This window comes from Cyprinus carpio, chromosome A3 (genome assembly GCF_018340385.1).
Source record: "Cyprinus carpio isolate SPL01 chromosome A3, ASM1834038v1, whole genome shotgun sequence".
NCBI classification, from domain to species: Eukaryota; Metazoa; Chordata; class Actinopteri; order Cypriniformes; family Cyprinidae; genus Cyprinus; species Cyprinus carpio.
The window spans coordinates 34,263,416-34,284,277 of record NC_056574.1 but is presented as its reverse complement, the minus strand read 5'-3'; the positions used below and the strand labels follow the sequence as shown (position 1 = coordinate 34,284,277).

Genomic DNA, 20,862 nt, shown 5'->3' with positions numbered 1-20,862 from the left:
TCTCTTGAATGCACAGGAAACTCAGCCTGCAGAAAGATGTTTGAGCTTCAGATCCAGTTCTGATGTGAGATGTAACACCTAAACCAGCATGAGGGAGAGTTTATGAGATGTTTTTTTTCCATTTTTGAACTGCTGTGGGCAGAAAGCGTGAAGCTCTGGCCACCCAAGAGCTCTCTTCATCCTACACGAACAGCACTCTAGTTCAACATGACACCTCGTATAAATTCACAAACACCTGCGGAAAGACTCCACGCTTCATTTAACAGCCTGCATTTATAGTTTCATCCTGTCACTTCAGATGCTTACAATACCAACTGAAACAAACATTTCCATAACAAATGAACATTTCCCATTTACTCACATTCATGTTTCTCTAAATCAGTATTCTGTGTCTGTGCATTGATGTGCTTTGAACTTACATCAGACAAGATCAGGCATTAGACACTCTGCACCCCAGAAATACATTCTCTGTTGAAAAAAAAACAGCATATGCTGGTTAGGAATGTTTTGAAGCATGGCAGCTGGTTTGAGTTGGTTTAAGCTGGTCCTTAGTTGGTCATGAGCTGGTTTAAGCTAGTTCTGAGCAGGAGCTAGTTGCTTTATTACCAGCACATGACCAGCTTAAACCAGCTCAAACCAGCTGACATGTTTCAAAACATACCTAACCAAAACATGCCTTACTGCTTATTTCTGAAAATGTGAAAGTGAAAAAAAAAAAAAAAAAAAAAAAAAAAAAAAAAAAAAAAAAAAATCTTAAAAATGTTAGGTTGATGTTAAAGTTGAAGTTTGCCTCAACTCTTCCACATGTACAGTACATACATACAGAGAATCGAAATTGCGTTACTCTCAGACCCCCGGTGCATACAGATAACACTAACAGTAGAGCCTAAAAATCTAGATCAAATATAAAATATAAGATAAAACTATACAATATGGGAATGTAAAAAAAAAAGACATAATAGAAAAAAATAAAATAAAAATAAGGTTAAATAAAAGCAGCGCAAGGCACATGGCAGATAGAGTGCAAACCAATGAACAAACAGTGCAGATAAAAAGTTTTTTAGTGCAAAAAAGCTTATTCAGTCTGATTAAAGTGACAATGGGCTCAAGAGCAGTTATTTTATTTAAACTGACTGATGAGGTAGTAGAATGATGTCAGTTCTATGCTGAATGAGGTAGTGAGCAGACCAGTGCTGCACAAAGTGACTGGTGCATGTCATCGTATGATAGAGGGAGGGGGGGTTGGAAGGACCTGGAGATGTGGGATCTGGGGGGGGGGGCATCATAGTTCAGTGGTGCCTGGGGCAGAAGAGGGACGGGGGGGCAAGTTCGGGAGCAATTTCAGCTTCCTGATATTCTTATGGATGAAGCTGTCCTTCAGTCTGCTGGTCCTGGCCTGGAGACTCCGCAGTCTCCTCCTGATGGCAGCAGACTGAAGAAGCTGTGTGACGGGTGAGTGGGATCACCTGCAATGCAGAGGGCTTTGCGAGTGAGACGGGTTCCATAAATGTCCTGGAGGGAGGGGAGAGAGACACCAATGATCTTCTCAGCTGCTCTCACTATGCGTTGCAGAGTCTTCCGGCAGGACGCGTTGCAGGCGCCATACCACACAGTGATGCAGCTAGTCAGAATGCTCTCGATGGTGCCTCTGTAGAAGGTGTACATGATGGGGGGTGGGGCTCTGGCTCTCCTCAGTTTGCGGAGGAAGTAGAGACGCTGCTGTGATTTCTTGGCCAGTGCTGCAGTGTTATCAGTCCAGGAGAGGTCCTCTGTGATGTGCACACCCAGGAACTTGGTGCTGCTCACTCTCTCCACAGTCGCACCGTTGATGGTCAGAGGAACATGCTGAGTGTGCGCTCTCCTGAAGTCGTTCAGAGAGAGATTGTTGTCACTGCACCACCCGGCCAGGCGGCTCACCTCGCTCCTGTAGTTTGTCTCATCTCTGTTGCTAATGAGACCCACCACAGTCGTGTCATCCGCAAACTTAATGAAGAGTTTGGAGTTGTGTGACGGTGTGCAGTCGTGGGTCAGCAGAGTGAAGAGGAGGGGGCTCAGCACACATCCTTGGGGGGCCCCAGTGTTCAGTGTGATGGTGCTGGATGTGTTGCTGCCGACATGTACTGCCTGAGGTCTTCCAGTCAGAAAGTCCAACAGCCAGTTGCACAGCAAAGAGTTGAGCCCCAGCTCGACCAGTTTGTGAATGAGCTGTTGAGGGATGATTGTGTTGAATGCTGAACTGAAGTCTATGAACAGCATTCTGACGTATGTGTCTTTTTTTCTCTAGATGTGTGAGTGCTGAGTGGAGGGTAGTTGAGATGGCATCATCGGTCGACCGGTTGGACCGATATGCAAACTGGAATGAGTCCAGAGAGGGGGGGAGGGCAGACTTGATGTGGTGCATGACTAGCCGTTAGAAGCACTTCATGAGGATGGGAGTAAGTGCAACAGGACGGTAGTCATTGAAGCAGGATGGAGATGGCTTCTTCGGGACTGGAATGATGGTGGTAGCTTTGAAGCATGTGGGAACAACAGCCTGACTAAGTGAGCTGTTGAAAATGTCTGTGAAGACATCAGTGAGTTCTGCTGCACAGTCTCTCAGCACACGCCCAGGGATGTTGTCAGGACCCAGAGCTTTGCGTGCATTGATCCTGCTGAAGGATCTCCTCACGCTGTCCGGGGTCAGCATCATCACCTGGTCACTGGGAGGAGGTGGAGTCTTCTGTGCAGTGGTGCTGTTTTGTGCCTCAAAGCGAGTATGATTTGATTATTGTGAGTTTGTGTGCAGTTTGAGCTGTTCTCTCTCTATGGTGACAGATCTGCGGATGAGGAGGACAGGAGGCTGCGTAGGAGGTGCTTTAGCACTGCATAGCACAGTTCTTCCTTTGGAGAGAAAGACTCTGCTAACTGCTATTTGTCCTATCAGTTTTCAGAATGCTGTTGAAATGCCCATACAGTTCCTGAATTTGATGCTAAATAATTTAAATTAATTGAATGAAGTAGAAAACTGAGACTTCTGTAAGTATTAGTTTCATTTCATTTTTCAGTATGAATAACTCATAAGCATGTTATTATATAACATATTGTCTATTTCCAGCACCATTAGATTATAATATCCAGTGCTTAAATGACAGCCAGTAGAGATTAGTGTAGATAATTAGAATACCTGAAATTACCACATATACAGTATTGTGAGATAAAAGTCTGGAAGAATACTATTTGGAGTAAAAATCATTGAAGGGGCCCTGTGAATGCCACCAAAACACTGTTAGGATGACAAAGGAGGAAGATGAGAAGATGAAAAGACATTTTCATTTTATAAATGATTCATATGATTTTTGATCAAAATTTTTTTTTCCTTTACTTTTTTTTCCCCACACAGTATTTTTCTCCATTATTTTATTTATTTATTTATTTACTTGTTTATTTATTTATTTATTTTTTTTCAATCACCGTATATTTTTGGGACCAAAAATTTAAAAATTAAAAATAAAAAATAATAATAATCTCCCTCATTTTCATTATAGCCCTGGCGTCTTTGCTCAGCCCATGAAAAGGGTTTTGGGTTTTATATATAATCTCCAGAGTTGAGCATTGGGCTTGCACTAAAATATTATTTAAATCAGAGGTCTTTAGTCCTGATATTAGCTCTTGATCTCAAGCACCTTGAGCTAAATTCAGGTCTCCAAGAGCCTGGTGAAAGCCCCCTGATTTAAATAAGAAGTTACTAAAATCAAAGTTCTGCTATATCAGCATTACATCCCTTAGAAAAGACTTCAACATGACATTGTTTTGAAGAAAAAAACATTCCCTAACAAGTTAATGACTCTCAGCAGTAGTTTTGACATTACACATGATGGCCTTCGAGGGGCGACATTGTAGCATAATTTAAGTCCCCTGTGTTGCATTTCATCAGCATTTTCAGAAAAGTAAAATGAAGGGGGGAAAAACTTACTGCATAGATACTGATGTTATGATATAGCCATCACTTTGAGATGACTCTGCATTCTTTAACTCTATTCATACTCAATATTATATTGCATTTAATATTCTAATCCAAGAAGTAGTACCTTTTAAGAACCTAAAAATATATTTTCACACATATGCACATATATTGTACAGAGTTTTTTTAAAGGATTTTGCAAATATTAGTAAAAATGAATTGGCTGGGAAGTTCATCATAGATTTAGTTAAATTGAGAGTGATAGTATTCGATTTGAAAAAATAAAAAACAGCTTCTGAAGATAACTTCTGTCATTTTACCAACTACTTTAACCACATGGAAAATCACACATGTGGAATATTCCATAATGGGCAAAACGCATCTTTACATTTGTGTGATGGGTGAAAGTGACAAAATACCCTGCACTGTAAACACTGCACTGTCGCTAAAACACAAGGAAAAACAGCTAGATACCATTGTCTTGGTGACAAATAAATATATCAATAATAATAAATGACTGGCAGAAATTCATGATGGTTTATTGGTCAGATGTGGAAACCTTGTTTGACCTCTAAAGAGCTTCTTCAGACTTTCAGAGGGTGCCATTTCTGAGTGTCCTTTTGCTTGATTTTTCTTCACAGCTGCAGAATAAATGGCAGCTCAAAGGGAAGTGAACAGTCAAATGTGAGGAGAGATGCTGAGTTGACAGAAAGGGCTCTGCTGTCCTGTGACGTGTTTGATGTGCAGCTGCAGCATTTTTATTCCCTTACTTTGCAGCTCATGCATGAGACGTTTGTCCCCCGGCGTTTCTCTCATGCTCTCTGTACTCGTGATTTTCACTTTCTTGTTGACTGTGACTGACAAAAAGACAGTTGGCATGCTGAAAGGTAATAGCTGAGGTATAATGCATAGATATGTGACCACTGAGGGGATTCGCAGCTAATGATAGGCACAGTTGGTCATTGAAGCGATTGAAACACTGTTTCTTTTGTTACATAGTTGCATTTCAGTGCATGTTTATATGCATTGCTTTAAGAAATAAAAGGGGAAAAATAGTCCTGGCAGACAAATGTTCAAAAGCTGTTTCTGTATGTGCTTCCCAAAGTGTCTGATTATAAATAATAGATAAAACAACAAACCAGCACTATACTGGTTACCACCCAGTTACCACAGTATTCCTGCCACATGTTGCCAAGCAACAGTATCGTTGATAGTATTCAGAGGTTTAACAAGGCATTAAGTTGTGAAAATGTCTTTGGAGGAGTCACCTTTATTTATAAAGTGCTTTTAACAATACAGATTGTGTCAAAGCAACTTTACAGTATTAAATAGTAAAACAGTGTGTCAATAATGCAAAATGACAATAGAAAAACACTAACTTTTCAGTTAAAGGCAGATCATCATTGAATTAATTGATGTCATCATCCAGCTCAGTTCAGTTTATCTGTATCTGTGCAATCAAGTCGATGATATCGCTGGATATTAAGTGTCCTCAAATAAGCAAGCCAGGGGCGACAGCAGCAAGGAACCAAAACTCCATCAGTGAGAGAATGGAGAAAAAACCTTGGGAGAAACCAGGCTCAGTCGGGGGGCCAGATCTCCTCTGACCAGACGAAACCAGTTCAATTCCAGGCTGCAGTAAAGTCACATTGTGCAGAGGACTCAACTGGTTCCTGTGGTCTTGTCCTTGTGGCCGTCTAGGAGACAAGATCTTCACTGGGGATCTGTCTCTGGGACTCATCTAGTTGTCCTAGTCTCTGCTGACATTCAGGGCTGTAGAGGTCATCTCTAGGTGTTGATCCTAGAGTGACTGCAGTGACCATCTGATCTGGATACAGACTGGATCTGGTGGCTCCGGTGACCTCAGAATAAGAAAGAAACCGACTAATATTAGCGTAGATGCCATTCTTCTAACCATGTAGCAAGTGCATTGTGTGTTATTGGAAGTGTTCCCGGTCCCACTTGTCCTAATTAATGCAGCCTAAAAATCCTTTAACGGATTTGGATATTAGAAATGTGTTAGTGTGTTATGTGTAAGCCAGGTTAAAGAGATGGGTCTTTAATCTAGATTTAAACTGCAAGAGTGTGTCTGCCTCCCGTACAATGTTAGGTAGGTTATTCCAGAGTTTGGGCGCTAAATAGGAAAAGGATCTGCCGCCCGCAGTTGATTTTGATGCTCTTTAAAACATTTTCCTCAGTTCTTGGACCACTTCTCTTCTCTGTCTACATGGCATCACTAGGTTCTGTCATTCAGAAACATTGCTTTTCATATCACTGCTATGCTGATGACACTTAACTCTATCTCTCATTTCAGCATCATGCGGAACGCCAACCTCATACGTCAATTACCCCCGGAACAGCTTCCATGTACTGTTGGAGCAAACTAGATTAAAGTGATTATTACCTTTTAAATATGGTTATTTTTCTTACAAAAACGCATTGATTCACTACATGATGACTTTGTTCACCCCCCGGAGCTGTGTGAGACTTTTTATTAAGGATGGGCGCTTTTTATTTCACTTCTTTTGGACAGATGCACTGCAACATTCGCTGAGTGCCATTAAACAGCTTGTAAGATCAAAGACAGTTTTTAATATAACTCCGACTGAATTCATCTGAAAGAAGAAATTCATATACACCTAGGATGCCTTGAGGGTGAGTAATTTATGGGCTAATTTTCATTTTTGGGTGAACTAACCCTTTAATGAGTTGTTCATAGTAGGACTGGAAAGTGAGTCTAGAATGTATATATGATCAAGTCTGTTTTTTTTTTAAAAAAACATCTTTTAGAATAACAGACACATTTTTAGAGTTAATCCTTTTTTATTTTCTTTTGTGTTTGTGTGTGCAGACTTCAGAGCATGAGTGTGTGACTGAAAGAGGCAGATTAGGAGAGCAGAGGAGCGGAGCGAGACATTATTAGCAGTAAGAGGGGAAGAGAATTGCATCGCAGTTTTTACGGCAAGTTCAGAAAGAGGAAACAAACATGCATTTTTGCATTGTGAAGTACTGAACATGTCACAGAGAAGTTGAAATTGTCAGAGACACAAACGCACACATAAACATGACGACTTAAAGAGGAAGAAGACTGTGGACGTCAGAGCAAACGCTGTGAGAAACTGAGACATGACAGGCAGGCTGGTTTGGGTGTGTGTAGCTTGACCCACACACTGAAATTGCCAAGGGAGAAAAACAGCAAACACAGAGCAGAAAAACATGCATTCTGAGGACATGGGGAGTGTTAGTGAATTGTGTGTGTCCAGTTTTCAAGTTTTATTATGTCCAACGTTACCAAGGAGTCATTCAGGTAAGAGCTGTCTAATCTTTTATAGAATTGTAATCATAACCAGTATGTTCTCTATTGATTCTCTGCTTAACACTGTTATCTTAATTACTGCTGCTCAGCATTGTGGTGTTACTTTAAGCAACCAGAATTCATTTGTTTTGACTGGCAGATCAACAAAATTCCACCGACTTGCACTGAAGGAGGTACATGAGACATAAGAGAGAATATCATACAGACTTGGAGTTGGCCTCTTTTTACATGAGCCAATAAGTAGCATTTTCAAGGCATGTTTTGCATGTTCAAGGCATGTTTTTACTCTCACAGGCACCAGCTGAGAGCAGCAATCAGTTAATGCCATTAAGGACTATAGGTAGATGTAATCCCTCAGAACCAATGGTCAAGAGAGTTTATGAACATCTTCACCAAACCTTTCAAGATCACATAAATTTAGTGTTGGTTTAGGTCTCATTACTTGGTGTCCTTGTTTCTGTCTTATAACTTACAGGAATAGCTCACCCAAAACTGATCAGAAAGATTTTAATTCTGCAGATGAGGCCACTTGAGTGTACTCAAGGAGAGTAGACTTTCATGACTGTAATTTAATACACTTGTACTTTTAAAAATGTTCACTTTCTAATAAGGTCATATAAAAAGTACATTTCAAATCACTGCTTTAATATTTTGTTTGGGGGAGCACAATTAGAAACTATGGAGACAAATGGAAATGATGACAAAACATGACAGTAATGTTATTTTGATGATTCGACTACTAAAGCACATGTAAAGTACTTGATTATAATTTTATATTAAAGTTTGCTATTCAATATAAAAAAAAATATATAAAGTATATTTGAAATGTACTAAACTGCAGCTTCATCATTAAAAAATGTGCAATCACAAATATAGCTGAATACATGACACAATTTTAAATAGAGATGACTTACCATAAATATGTGCCAGTACATTCAACAGTACACTTTAACCATATTTCACTTTAACCACAATTGCAGAAATTATGAAACTACATAAGTGTGTCTTAAGTAAAAACTAATTGCATTTAATCTAAATATAAACTATATGGCATTTTCATTTCATATAAATAAACACTCTTTTTAAAAGTATGCAAAAGTATAATTCTATTTCACAAGAGTATGGGAAACAGTCAGTACATTATTCAAAATGTTGTGAATCTAGGTCTTGAGGGGTCTAGTCTGGGTCTTTTATTGGTCTAGGTCTTAAGAGATGGTCCTGACTTAAACTGTCTCAGGTTCACCAACACCAATGCGAATGCCAGCCAACAAGATAAACTCATGACAAGCTACAAAACTGAAAACCAATGCTTTATTCTCCTGCAGAAGCCACGAGTCAGTGTGATTGTTTAAAACTGCTATAGCAGCTTGCTTCATACTGTAAGTGGCCAAATTTGAAAGTTTATGATGATGATGATGATGACGAGGATGCAAGTGTGTACTTATAAAGACTGAACTACTCAATCCACGTATAATGATGAAAACAAATCGGACTGGATTTTTGTGTCTCCCTAATATCAGCAAACACCAATACTGGCTCTTCTGCTTTTATGTTAACTGGTAATGTTAGCCTTGCGGTTCCCTTTTCTATGTCTCAGATTAGTTCAGCTGGAACTCACTTCAGGATTGTGGGTTTTGTTGTAGTACCTCACCAGGAATGTGGCAATTAATTACAGAGGGACTCACAGCGGTAAAGAAAAAACAGCATTCTTAAAAAGGTGCAAATTTGTTGAATGCGATAGGTATGACATTGAGTTACTTTCAGTTAGCATGTACACTAGGCTGCCACACTGAGGAAGTGAATGGAGGATTTTGTAACTATGTCGAGTGAGCAGAAAGACTGTGTCTGGGCCGAGGGTGGTTATGGGACAGGAATTTCTGAACTTGAATACTCCGGTTTGTATGTTGAGCTGGTGTGATGCAAATGAACAGAGCACCATAGGGGACTTGTTCCTGTTGTGTTGAGAAATGGAGCTTTGCTCAGAAATGTCTTCATCTGGTGGTGTTACAGTTCATGTTGCTAAACTCTGTGACTCCATCAGCTTCATCACACTCCAACTTTAACAAATGATGGCAGTGAATTTGAACTAATGTGTGAATGCTGTCAGAGAGTCTTGCATGACTCATCTAATGGCTGGATCACAATTTCATAGGCTTAGTCATAGCTACATTGTCAATGTAACTGTATAAAATAAAGTGCTTCCTCCTTATCATAACTAAACTGAAGATACTAGTCGATTTAAACATTGACAATTAACCAGGCCTTTATTTAGCCTCTCATCCAGTCAATCTTTCCTCCATAAGCATGACACACTCCTGCTAATTGGCACAGGGACAGTGAGTATGATAAAAATTTGTAATGAATTCCATGACAATGTTGTTTTAATTGTCGTCTGATAATTATGATATCGATATCATTCCAGTTAAATCCCTGTGTATTTCAGTTCAGAGCAGGTGCTTTGAAATTATAGCTGCCGTCCACTATGTGACATGGAAATTGTTCCCTATGTTTTGAGACAGCTGGAGGCGACTCTGAACGCTGGGAACAGATCGAGACAAGGGCTCATTACTCATGACTGCTGGAAAAACACAGAGGGTAGTGGAAGAGGTGGACATTCTTGATTTAAGACACAGAATGCAATACTTGTTGTATTTGTCATAGCTGCTTTAGATTTTGTCACACTGTGCTCACTAGGGTTGAGTATCACCAGTTAACATGAGAGTCTGAGTCTGCTGGGGGGAGAGAGTAAATGTGTGTTACAAATTTTGTAAAATTTGATAAATATACATACTGTAGGCCTATACCTTGTGAAAAAGAAGTACACTTTAGTAAAAAATTTTTTGTTATTTATTAATACATAAAAATGTATTCTAGTTTAAACTTACATTAAATGCAATATTAAACTATATATATTTAATTAGTTTTTCCCCCCACTTAAGTTGGATTTAAGTACAACATTATATGTGATGTAAGTTCATCTTTAGTTTTTTTTTTTATGTTTGAAACATGCTTCTGAATGTACTGACAAGCATTTTTGGTAAACCAAAACAGTATTATGTCATTCCTATCTTGTGTATTTAAATATGTCTGTAATTAAACATAATAATGAAGTTGCAATTTAGTACATTTAAAATTTAAACATAATATCACATGACATGCTACTGTTAAAATTGTAATGAAGTACTTTACTTTGTACATGTGAATAACTTTTGAAACGTAAGTTCAGAAGCAATATTCTTTTTTCCTTTGATACTTTGGCTCAAGCTGAGTCAAATGCACATCCAAATTAAAATTTTGAGTCAGATTTTTTGCAATGTTGAATTATTGTTATTACTTTTTTTTTTTGAACTCATCCTAGATGGTTTGTCTGATTTTCACCAAAATTGGCTCAGATCATCTTCAGACCATGCTGGCCAATAGTTATTAAAAGCTTTTTCATAAACCCTTCTCTTCTTGAATAACACACAAACAAATTTGATGATGAGCATCTATCTATCATCTAGCTCTATCTCTGCAATGCTTTCACGTATTCTGACCAAACTTGGTACATTTCATCATAAGATTCACCTGAGGCTACTTGCAGTGTTTTTTTCACCTACTGGTCTGGAGATATGAAAAATATCTATTTTTGCTTGCAACTTATGAACTGGTCGCTTCTGGTTCAGTGCAGCATGCCGAGACAAATGATATCCATTTTATATTTTTAATTTTTTGTCATATTGGACATTTTGGGCGTTGGCCATTTTGAATTTTGTCATAAAATGCTATATTCACAAATGCATTAACGTATCATTACGAAACTCGGTATGTGTCGGAACATACTCTGAAGGTACACAAAAAAGTATCGATACAGTGACACCTACTGGTCAAAATATATAATGAAATGTAAAAAAATCTTAAAAGCTTTTGATTAATTTAGCCTGTTTTAATGAAACTGGTCTTGTCAGGTTCCTTGGATCATCCTGAGAACATTGATCATGTCATATTCGGTCAAACTTGCAGTCCATCACTTTGAATTTCTTTGAAAACATACTTTTTCAAACTCCTCCTATACTGTTCGTCTGATTTTCCCCAGCAAAAAGCTTTTCAGTAGAACAAATTGTTCTCAAATAATGCATCAATGAAACTGTTGGCATGATTTCAAGCTGGTTGCATATTGACACCCAACTTATTATGTGTCATTGTCTCCTCACAACCCCTCACAAAATAATTTGTATTTTATAATATCTTTCCTGTATTTCCCTAATGACAATTTTATAATTTGTGTATTACAAACACTATTTTTTTTCTTTTATCACAGAATAATATGTTTTATATTTTCTATACTGTAATAAATGCTCTGTCAGTTAGCACTGCATTATTCAGATACATTATTTATTATCTGGAGATGACTTGAAAAACACACAAAACATATATTTTTACAATCATGTATGTATTGCAGTCAAAACCAAGTGTGCAACACAAGTCCTGAAAAGTGAAGCCAAAACACTTCTATCACCCAGAGGTGGCTGGACCCGGTATAGGTCACAAACCCCACCCCCTCCATGTAATCTAAATGGGACGTGAGTAATCAAATTGCACTTAAAATATTTATTTTTCCAAAGACGGTTTCTGTCTTTTTAGGTAATTCTTATCATGCCGATGTATGCCAGAGTGTTGTGTTTTCTAATAAGTTTGATTTTAGTTAGTTATTAGATGCTGTAAAAAGTGGGTGTAGTGTCATGATTGCGATCTTGTGATTGGGTCTACAGGAGTTTGATACCGCAGCTCCACCTCACAATCACTACTACTGCACAAACTCAGGCTCCAAATGAATCACTACTGCACAGACTACACATTCAATACAGTTTAGCTCAATTATTTTTCACAAGTGTATGATAAATAGGCACTTTTCTAGTAATTTGTTAAAATCATGAGCCTGGTCCCTTTAGAGTCCAGTGATAAACAGTGCTTGAAAATCTGCCATGTTGGCCGTCTGCCCCATTGAACACCTTTGGGATGAACTGGAACAGTGAGCCAGGCCCCATCATCATCTGTTAACATCAGAGCCTGACCTCTTGTGTCTTGATGAACATTTGATTTCAAAAGTATGAGGGGAAAAAGCAGTGCTGCTGCTGTATAACAGAAGCAAACTCTTCTGGGTTGCTGGAACATCCACCTGCATCTACACAACAGTTAAACACAGAATCAAACCTTGTCTCATCAGGTCAGAAATGCAGGAAACTCTTTTGACAGCACACATGCAATATGTGAGTGGGGATCTATGTTTTAAAGTGGGACATTGTGGCTCCCCGCTGTGAGGCCCTTGTCAGGAAATGCCCACTGCTTTAATCTCTCTAGCAAGGTCAGAAACTGAGAGGAACCAGCTGGAGAGCCAAATCCAGGACTTAGTGGATTACTGAGGCTCTTATGGCCGCACAATAACCTTAATTCCAATTGATTTCCTATCAGCGTCGAACATGAGTTATGAAATTTACTGAATGCTAATGAAATATGGCGTAAATATATTCTTTGCTACATGTTCTTCTTGAATTTGTCTTTCCTTTAAGTCTGCTTAGATAATTTAATTAGGTCCTACAAATGCACAATATAAAATGAACTACAAAACAAAATAACAAAACAATGGTAATAAACAGGAGATATTTCTATTATTATTCCAATGTATTTTTGTTGTTGTCTGTGACTACTTTTAGTGATTTTGGTGTTTTTGGAAGTTTGACAACAGGCATATAGTTGATAAACTGCCATTGTATGGAGGAGCTAGTAGAAAAAAAAAAATCTATTAGTGTTTCTTGGAAAATGACAGCATATGCATTTGGAACAACATGAGAATAATCAATCACCCTATGACTAGCAATACCTGCGTTTCAGTCTCTGTTTCTAGTTTCATGGCAAACACCTCCTGAAAGCCTCTCTCTTTATGTGCTGTGCTGTAATTTCCCAGCAGAGGTCACTCAATGCATTTCTCTTCAAGCAGATTTTGGCCTGTGGTCATAGTGCCTTTGCAAGCTTTAATGTCAAGTACGATTTACTAAAGTGCTTGTCCTTGTCAACATGAAATCAGAATCTACACTATTTCTATTCTTAATGTGTTCCTGGTTTTATTGATTCACCAGTGCATTCTATTCAGATAATATTTAATAAAACGTTTGTATTCTCTCTTGAAAACCTATTAAGTTCATGTTGGGCTTTCTTCAATCAATTTTCAACCTCTCCATTCCAATCACCTGGCTTCACTGTGGCATGTTTGTTACATTACTGACCAGTCCTGTCTTAAATACTGGCGTCCACTAGTTTTTCTGACAAATTTTTGCTCTTTTCAAATGTAAGTCTATGGACAATCTTTTTGAATTATTTTTTACAAAACAAAATCCAATTTTTGCCTGTTTATGCTTTCTAATAGCTGTCTGTTACGCTGGCACATGCAGTAGGTAGATGCATTATTCGACTGAAAACAAGCATATTAGGTATGTTTTGAAGCATGGCATCTGGTTTGAGCTGGTTTAAGCTGGTTGTGAGCTGATCCTAAGCAACTAGCTGCCAACTAAGGACCAGCTCAAACTTCAAAACGTACCTACCCTTACCAAAAAGTAGTATACTTCAAGTTTATTTTATTAAGTATACTTAAGTAAAGTTCAAGTATATTTAGACTTTTTGTAAGTATAAATCAAGTATACTTAATTGCCATTATAAGTATATATCTTAGAAGTACATAAAGCCCATTTCTGAGAAGTACATAAAAAGTAAACTAAAAGTATACTGTCCTATTTTTTAGTTTAAAATAAGTATACTAATAGCACACTTGAATAAACTTCTTTTTCGTAAGGGTAACCAGCATATTTTTTTGTTTTTCAACCGGGATTATCTGGTCCTCGTTCTCACAGCCTTGAGAAACAATACAAGGAAAAACAACATTCCACAAATGCCGCTATGATAACAAGCCAACAATCACATTTACAAAGCCATTTGAGAGCATGGATTTGGTCGAGTAGCGGGATCCTGCAGATTTCAGAACATGCAGACCTGGTTTCTTTTTAAAATAGTTTGTTAGCATTTGCACAAACCTTTTACCTTAAGAATTACCTTGATTCATAACTCATCCTACACGGCTTGAATGATCATATGGCTTGTTGCGGAGAGGTGTGCTATACTAAGATGCGCAGTATTTACTTTGTGAATGATAAAAAAGATGAAGACATGTCACAGACTTTGAAGGAGGAACCTGACTCGGGTTCCTTTTTCTGTAGAAAATGTGGAATTTTACACAGAAACCGGTGTTTACAGCACATGCATTTTACACAATAGCAGTGGTCACGGAAACCTTAGCAACAAATCCTGGCAATTTTACTTTTACATAATATTTACATAAACATTAGATTTCCAGACCACACATCCAGACATCTAATTTGCACGTTGAATGGACTGCATAATTCTTTATTGCATAATAGTATGAAATTCACTATTTGTAAAACTGACCTGACATCCAAAAACAAGGATTTCTTGTCTCTGTGCAGTTGACGCACTCGGAAGGCTTTCTTCATTTGCAGTACAGCACGGCTCAACAGAGGACACATTGTTAGACTGGGACACAGCCGTGATATTTGTTAAACTGGACAGGAATGCGCTCTAGTCCTTGTGAAAAAGAAGTGTGCTTGATTGCATCAAATGTGCACTTAAAAACACATTTTAAATGATCATATTTTAATAATCTTGAATTGGCTAACATCCTAAAGCACATGTAAAACACTTGATTATTATGTAACTGCACTGTGTTATTTTATATTACATTTAAATTTAATATATTTTAAATGAACTGAATTGCAACTTCATTAAAAATGTGGAATTACAAATACATTTAATTACATTAAATACAAGTTTCAATGGAAATGACATTAAAGCATATTTTAGTTTACCATGAATGCTTATCGGTACATTCAACAGTAGCATTGTTCAATGACATTAGTCCTGCTTAAGTGGGTCAAAATAAAGTTCAGATAATGGCATTTAATATAAATTTAAACTATACTACATTTTCATTTAATTTGCACTCGAGTAGGCCTGTATTCTTTAAAAGTATAGCCTATTATTTCCATAAGTACTCACGCTAAATAAAGCGAGTACTCACTAAAACGGAGGCTTTTCCTCTTCCTTTAACTTTTCCTGAAAGCACTTCGGCTAAAGAGCTCCCCTCCATCATTGTTACGTCTTTATTTATTGTGCAACATAAAACTTTACTCATCTCGACATGCCTGAGTATCTGTCTACAAAGGCTTTTGATTTTATCTCAAATGGGTCGCCGTGGCAACAAGCTTTTAGGTATGTACCCATAACAATGGCTAGAAGCATGTAACTATATTACGATAAACAAGAAAAAAACAATCACATTTCCAATTATATGTTATATAATATGTGGCAACCCATACTTAAACAAATAACTCAACAGGTGTGGTGTGTTTCATCACAACATTGTTAAGTGTATTACAACTGTTTTCACTATAGCGAATCTTCCAGTTTTGTAGTGCACACCCTTCTTTTATTAGCATGATGATTCAAATTAATTTGAACTTTGTTGAATTTAGCTTATAGGTAGAAATGTGTGATTGTTCGTCCATATGCACATCTGTTACACTACATACATGTACGCCAATAAAACACATACAAAAAGGGATGATTCTGCACAATGTCCCCTTGCACACTTAACTGTTTTTAAAGCGGATCAGGTGGTATCTGTCTGATGTTGCTCTCGGCTCAGGGCCACACACACACAAACACACGTTCAGGGCCGCTCTCTGTCTGCGTTCGTCATTCAGTCTCCCTGCCCCCACCCACACACACCCCTCACAGCCAGCACAGGGTGTGGATGCTGAAACTCAATACCGTGGCTTTGTCTCAAACCCTAGTAAGCTGCCTACCTAGACAGCTCCCAATCTGAACATCACAATATTTTTTTTGTGCTTAATGAAGTAAAAGTTTTGTGCTTAAGTCACAATCAGCCGTGAGTGTAAATACACACTGCAAAGCTGGGAGTGAATCAGGAGCGAATCTCCTAAATTATTGTTTCGGGTGTATACAGAATACAGGAGTAACACTCGAAATGTGATGTTTGACATAGCGATTGGTTTTATAAATAATGATAAAAAAGGGATCAGTGTAAAGATGTATTAAGATTCGCCAGTTGTTAATAAACCAGCAGAGGCATTGATTTGTTTATGTTCTGTAGACTGCCGATTTTAATAAACCATATGACACTTTTAGTGCAAATTAAAAAAAAAACAGACATTTAGGGTTTGAGTAAAAGTTGTCAGAGTATAAGCTCATCTGTTGCATTTTAAATAGCCCAACATAAGGAATATGAGGTCATTTTGTGATTTTATAATTTTAATTACAAGATTATTTCTTACATTTACATTACATTTAAATTTTTTAGTTTAGCAGTATTTTTTATTCAAAGTGACTTACAAATGAGGACAATGGAAGCAATCAAAAGCAACAAAAGAGCAATGAGATGTAAGTCCTATAACAAGTCTCAGTTAGCCTAAACACAGTATACGTAGCAAGGGCTTTTAAATAATATAATAAATAAAAAGAAAACAGATAGAATAGAAAAAGAATAGAGCAAGCTAGTGTTAGAGGTCTTTTTTATAATTGTATAATAAATGAAAAGAAAATAGATAGAATACAAAAAGATTAGAAAGGTAGTTAGATTTTTTTTTAAATAGAATTAGAATAGTGAGTGCAAAAGTTAGAGGGCCAAATAAAGATTTGATAAATAAAATAAAAATTTCTTAGAACTTAATTAGTTTTAAATCATTTTGAGATTCTCTTGGAATTATCACAGGCTCATACATGAGGAAAGGTGGCTTATTCAGTCAATGTAGTTTTGTTTCTGGGGTTTTCTAGGACAACACAAGCTGTTGGTGTCCAACTGAGTCAAATAATGTCACATTTAGTTGTTTAAATTTGCCTGAATGTGTCATGTTTACAAATAAAAGCTTGATTTCAGATGCATTCATGGTAATCTAATAAAGCCAGGCCCTGTTCACGCGCTTCATCATACACTGGGCAGCCAGTAGGCAGTGAGTGAGTGAGTGAGGGAGCTGGGCACTGAGACGCGGTCCGCGCCGGAAGCGGCAGAGAGTCACTCGTCACTCGGCGTCGGGTGCGCGCTCGGGATTGGCCGGTTACGGTTAAAGACACTCCCCTGTTCACGGACGAACACTCTTGCTCAACCGCAATCCTTCCGGTCTCCGCTGTTATGTAAAATACTCGATCCTGCTCTCGAAAGTTGACGTTAAAGTTGAGTTGTAGTTGTAACCCGAGATATTTTGAGCTTTCTTGTTGATTTGTTTACGGTATCACGGGACTAAAGAGCGCGCGATGGTGCTGAAATCTGAAGACGGTGTCGGTGAGTGACGATCGATCGGCAGCTGTTACTTTCGCCGAACTTACTCTTCATAAAAACACGCGCTTTGTATGATCTACGCTGTTTATAAATGTCGAGTGTGAGTGCTGAGAGACGATAAAATCAGTTGACACGTGATTCACTAAACTTAGATTCTTTAGAAGTTGGTGTTATTTTGTGTTTTTTCCCGTATATGTTTTTATTTTGATTTAGTTGGAAACAAACAAACCTTATATATAAATAAATAAATAAGTAAATAATAGTCTCGTCTCACGGATCTCGTGCGTCATGTTCTAAGTTTGACAAAATAGCAAACATTGAACTTTAACATGCTCATAATTAAACACCAAAAAAACGTTTTTTTTTTTTTTTTTTTTTTTAATACATAATGAGTGTAGTAATGCTGTCAGGTTGTTATATAGGGTTTCTATTGACAGCTGTTGTCCTTCATGTGAACTGTCAGTCATATTTGCTTCGTTGAGTATGCAGTTATGTTATGAATTATTCATTGTGAATGAAAAGGCCTCACTGGTTTTGATAAGGATGAATGTGTTTTATTGTCCCATGATCCTCTTGTTTAAAAATGTGTGCGAATGCCTGGATTGAATTGTTTCTGTAACCAGTGCCAGAAATTCCTGATGAGTTTGTTTGTGTTTTTGTCTCTTCTGAAAACGGGTGTATGTGAGCTAGTTCTGACTCTTCTACCTTTCCCGCACATTCACCTGTGTGTTTGATCTGTCTGTCTTCCCAGTGAGACTCAGACAGGCAGCAGCTTGTCCAGACTCAAGAAGTCTGAGGCAGTCCTCTGCATACCACTGAGTCCATGAGCAGTACCTCTCTCTCAATTCTCTCGCATGTCTCCTGCGTGTGTAACAGTGTATTGTAGCGTGGTGTTTCCATGTGTGTTTGAAACACTTGTTGTGTGCTGGTGAGGAATGTGGCTCAGCTGTCTGGGTTCAGGGGGTTGGGATGTTTTCTAGGAGAAAGCTGATATCTCAGTCTTGCATAGCCGGGCTTTTGACTATCGAGTATCAGTGTAAAATATGCTTCCCTTTGGAAGTATTATGGCCAAGAACGATCCACAAAGGTAGAAGCCATCTTAAACAGAATACATTTTGGCCCCTGCACAAAGCACAACATACAGCTGTGCTCGAGCGTTTCTTGTAGGGATGCACCGAATATTCGGCAACCGAAATTATTTGGTTGAAAATAGCGAAAAAAATCTCTTTCGGTGTTCCGCCGAATAAGCGAAAAGGCCGAAAAATATGTACTGTATGATGACTAACGCGATCAAATAGAGGCACGCACTAATGCAGCAAATGTGTCGCGGTGTTAAAGTATTTAAAACTATCAGAGAAAGTCGCAGAAATCGTTCCAAGCACAAAGCACCAACAGCGAGAGACCGATTGAAATTGCGAAATTACCTCAAACGATTAGTAAATAAACTGCAGAATGTTATATTTTCTAATGCACGCACGAACTGGCTGCAAAAGGGAGTCAGTCCCATAGACTCCCCATGTTAAAATGTCCAACTTTACAGCAGAAAGACATGTTTACAGCCTGGTTCAAAAAATGATTTTGGTTTATATAGCTAATTTAGCCCTTCATGACAACTGTGAGGGGGGTGAATTTTTTTATAACTCATCAGTTTAAATTTTATTAAGAGTTCTGCATAATTAAGGGCGTGGCCACTTGAGTGACAGGTGGATTACTGCTGCTGATACTGCTGTCGAGTTAGGTGGGCATGGCTTCAGCAACCAGCTCCCGCCTCTTTGCCCATTTTCGATTATTCGGGACGTGCTGCCAAGATGGCGACGGCCTGCTCCACCTATTTTGAGCTTCAAAAACGCTCTTCGGAAGCCTACGGGTGACGTCACGGACACTACGTCCATGTTTTTATTCAGTCTATGGTTCAGAGTCCAAAGCGCGAGGAAAAGCTGTGCTGAATTTGTTACTTGTCAGTTGCTCAGTAACGGTTTTGTGAATTTTTAAAGGCATGTGACCGTGTGATATGTGCGATAAACAGCTTCCCAAATTCGTAATCAGAATGATTTATAAATCTGCATGCTGTTGTCAACAAAAAGAAGCACTGAGATCTTCCTGCATGTTTCTGCCAAAATAAAAGCCGAAAAGAAACAACAACTCCATCAACATTCATAAACGATAGTGTTGTAATTTTACTGTAGTTCTGTAAAATAAAATTAAAAACTAAGACAATAATAATGATTATAATAATTACCCTACAACAGCTCTGTTAATACATTTATTATAACATTCACACATAGTGTTCAAATTGGGATCTGTAATATATTCTAATGTTTTAAAAGAAGTCTGTTCTGCTCAGCAAGGCTGCCTTTATTTGTACAGTAAATACATGTCTGATTCAAGTCTCAAAAATGGCCCAAAAATAAATATTATTTTACTTATTAATTTTAAGTGTTTTGTTGGTATAATGTGTTAAGTAAATATTTTTAAATTGTTGTTTTGTAATTGATTTTTTTATTTGAAAAGCAGGACAAAACAGTAAAAAGCACATTTTTCTTGGTAAAAAAAAAAAAAAATTGTCAGAATAGGCCTACATGGGGGAAAAATGTGAAAAAACGTGTTTGGTATTCGGCCTTCAGCCCACTGTTTCATTTTGTTCTGCTTCAGCCAAGAATTTTCATTTCGGTGCATCCCTAGTTTCTTGTTTACTTGCTTCAAAGTGTCTCACATTTCAAAGATTTCAACAGAATAGAGCCTTCAAAACTATATCAAATGTTTGTAAACTTATAAACATGGAAGTTTTCAGTTTTTTAAGCTTTCATAAAATTACGTTTGATTCCAAAGCACGTAGGGTAATTACTAATATATCATTGCGAGCAATTATTACTGTTCTATAATTATAATTACTGCTAAATGAATATATATATATATATATATATATATATATATATATATATATATATATATATATATATATATATATATATATATATATATGCAACTCCACTTCATATCAGGACTCACTGTAACTACTTTCCAAATAAATAAACAAATGTACATGAAATATTGATTGGTGGTGATATTTGAAATATATTGGTTAACAGATCATAAGTTATCATATATCCAGATTTTTTTTAGATTCCAAGAGTGAATAAAATATTTCCATGAATTTTTATACTTGTAATTACACGTTTCTACTTGGCTGGGTGTTGAAAGTAA

At 37.6% G+C, this 20,862-nt stretch overlaps 1 protein-coding gene across 3 annotated transcripts in view; it reads left to right on the top strand.

Moving 5' to 3' along the window:
• The window catches only part of LOC109103897 (cytohesin-1-like), a 58,695-nt gene that overhangs the window by 4,323 nt on the left and 33,510 nt on the right, over nt 1-20,862 (top strand). Inside the window, exon 1 of one of the 3 annotated variants that reach the window (XM_042731277.1) lies at nt 6,945-7,247. The exons of 1 other annotated variant lie outside the window; for it this stretch is intronic. In XM_042731277.1, coding sequence (XP_042587211.1) covers nt 7,157-7,247 — 91 coding nt within the window. In that variant the 5' untranslated portion in view covers nt 6,945-7,156. Of the gene's footprint in view, nt 1-6,944; nt 7,248-17,446; nt 17,662-20,862 lie in introns of those variants that run through there. One more of the 3 variants, XM_042731283.1, reaches the window with a different exon arrangement.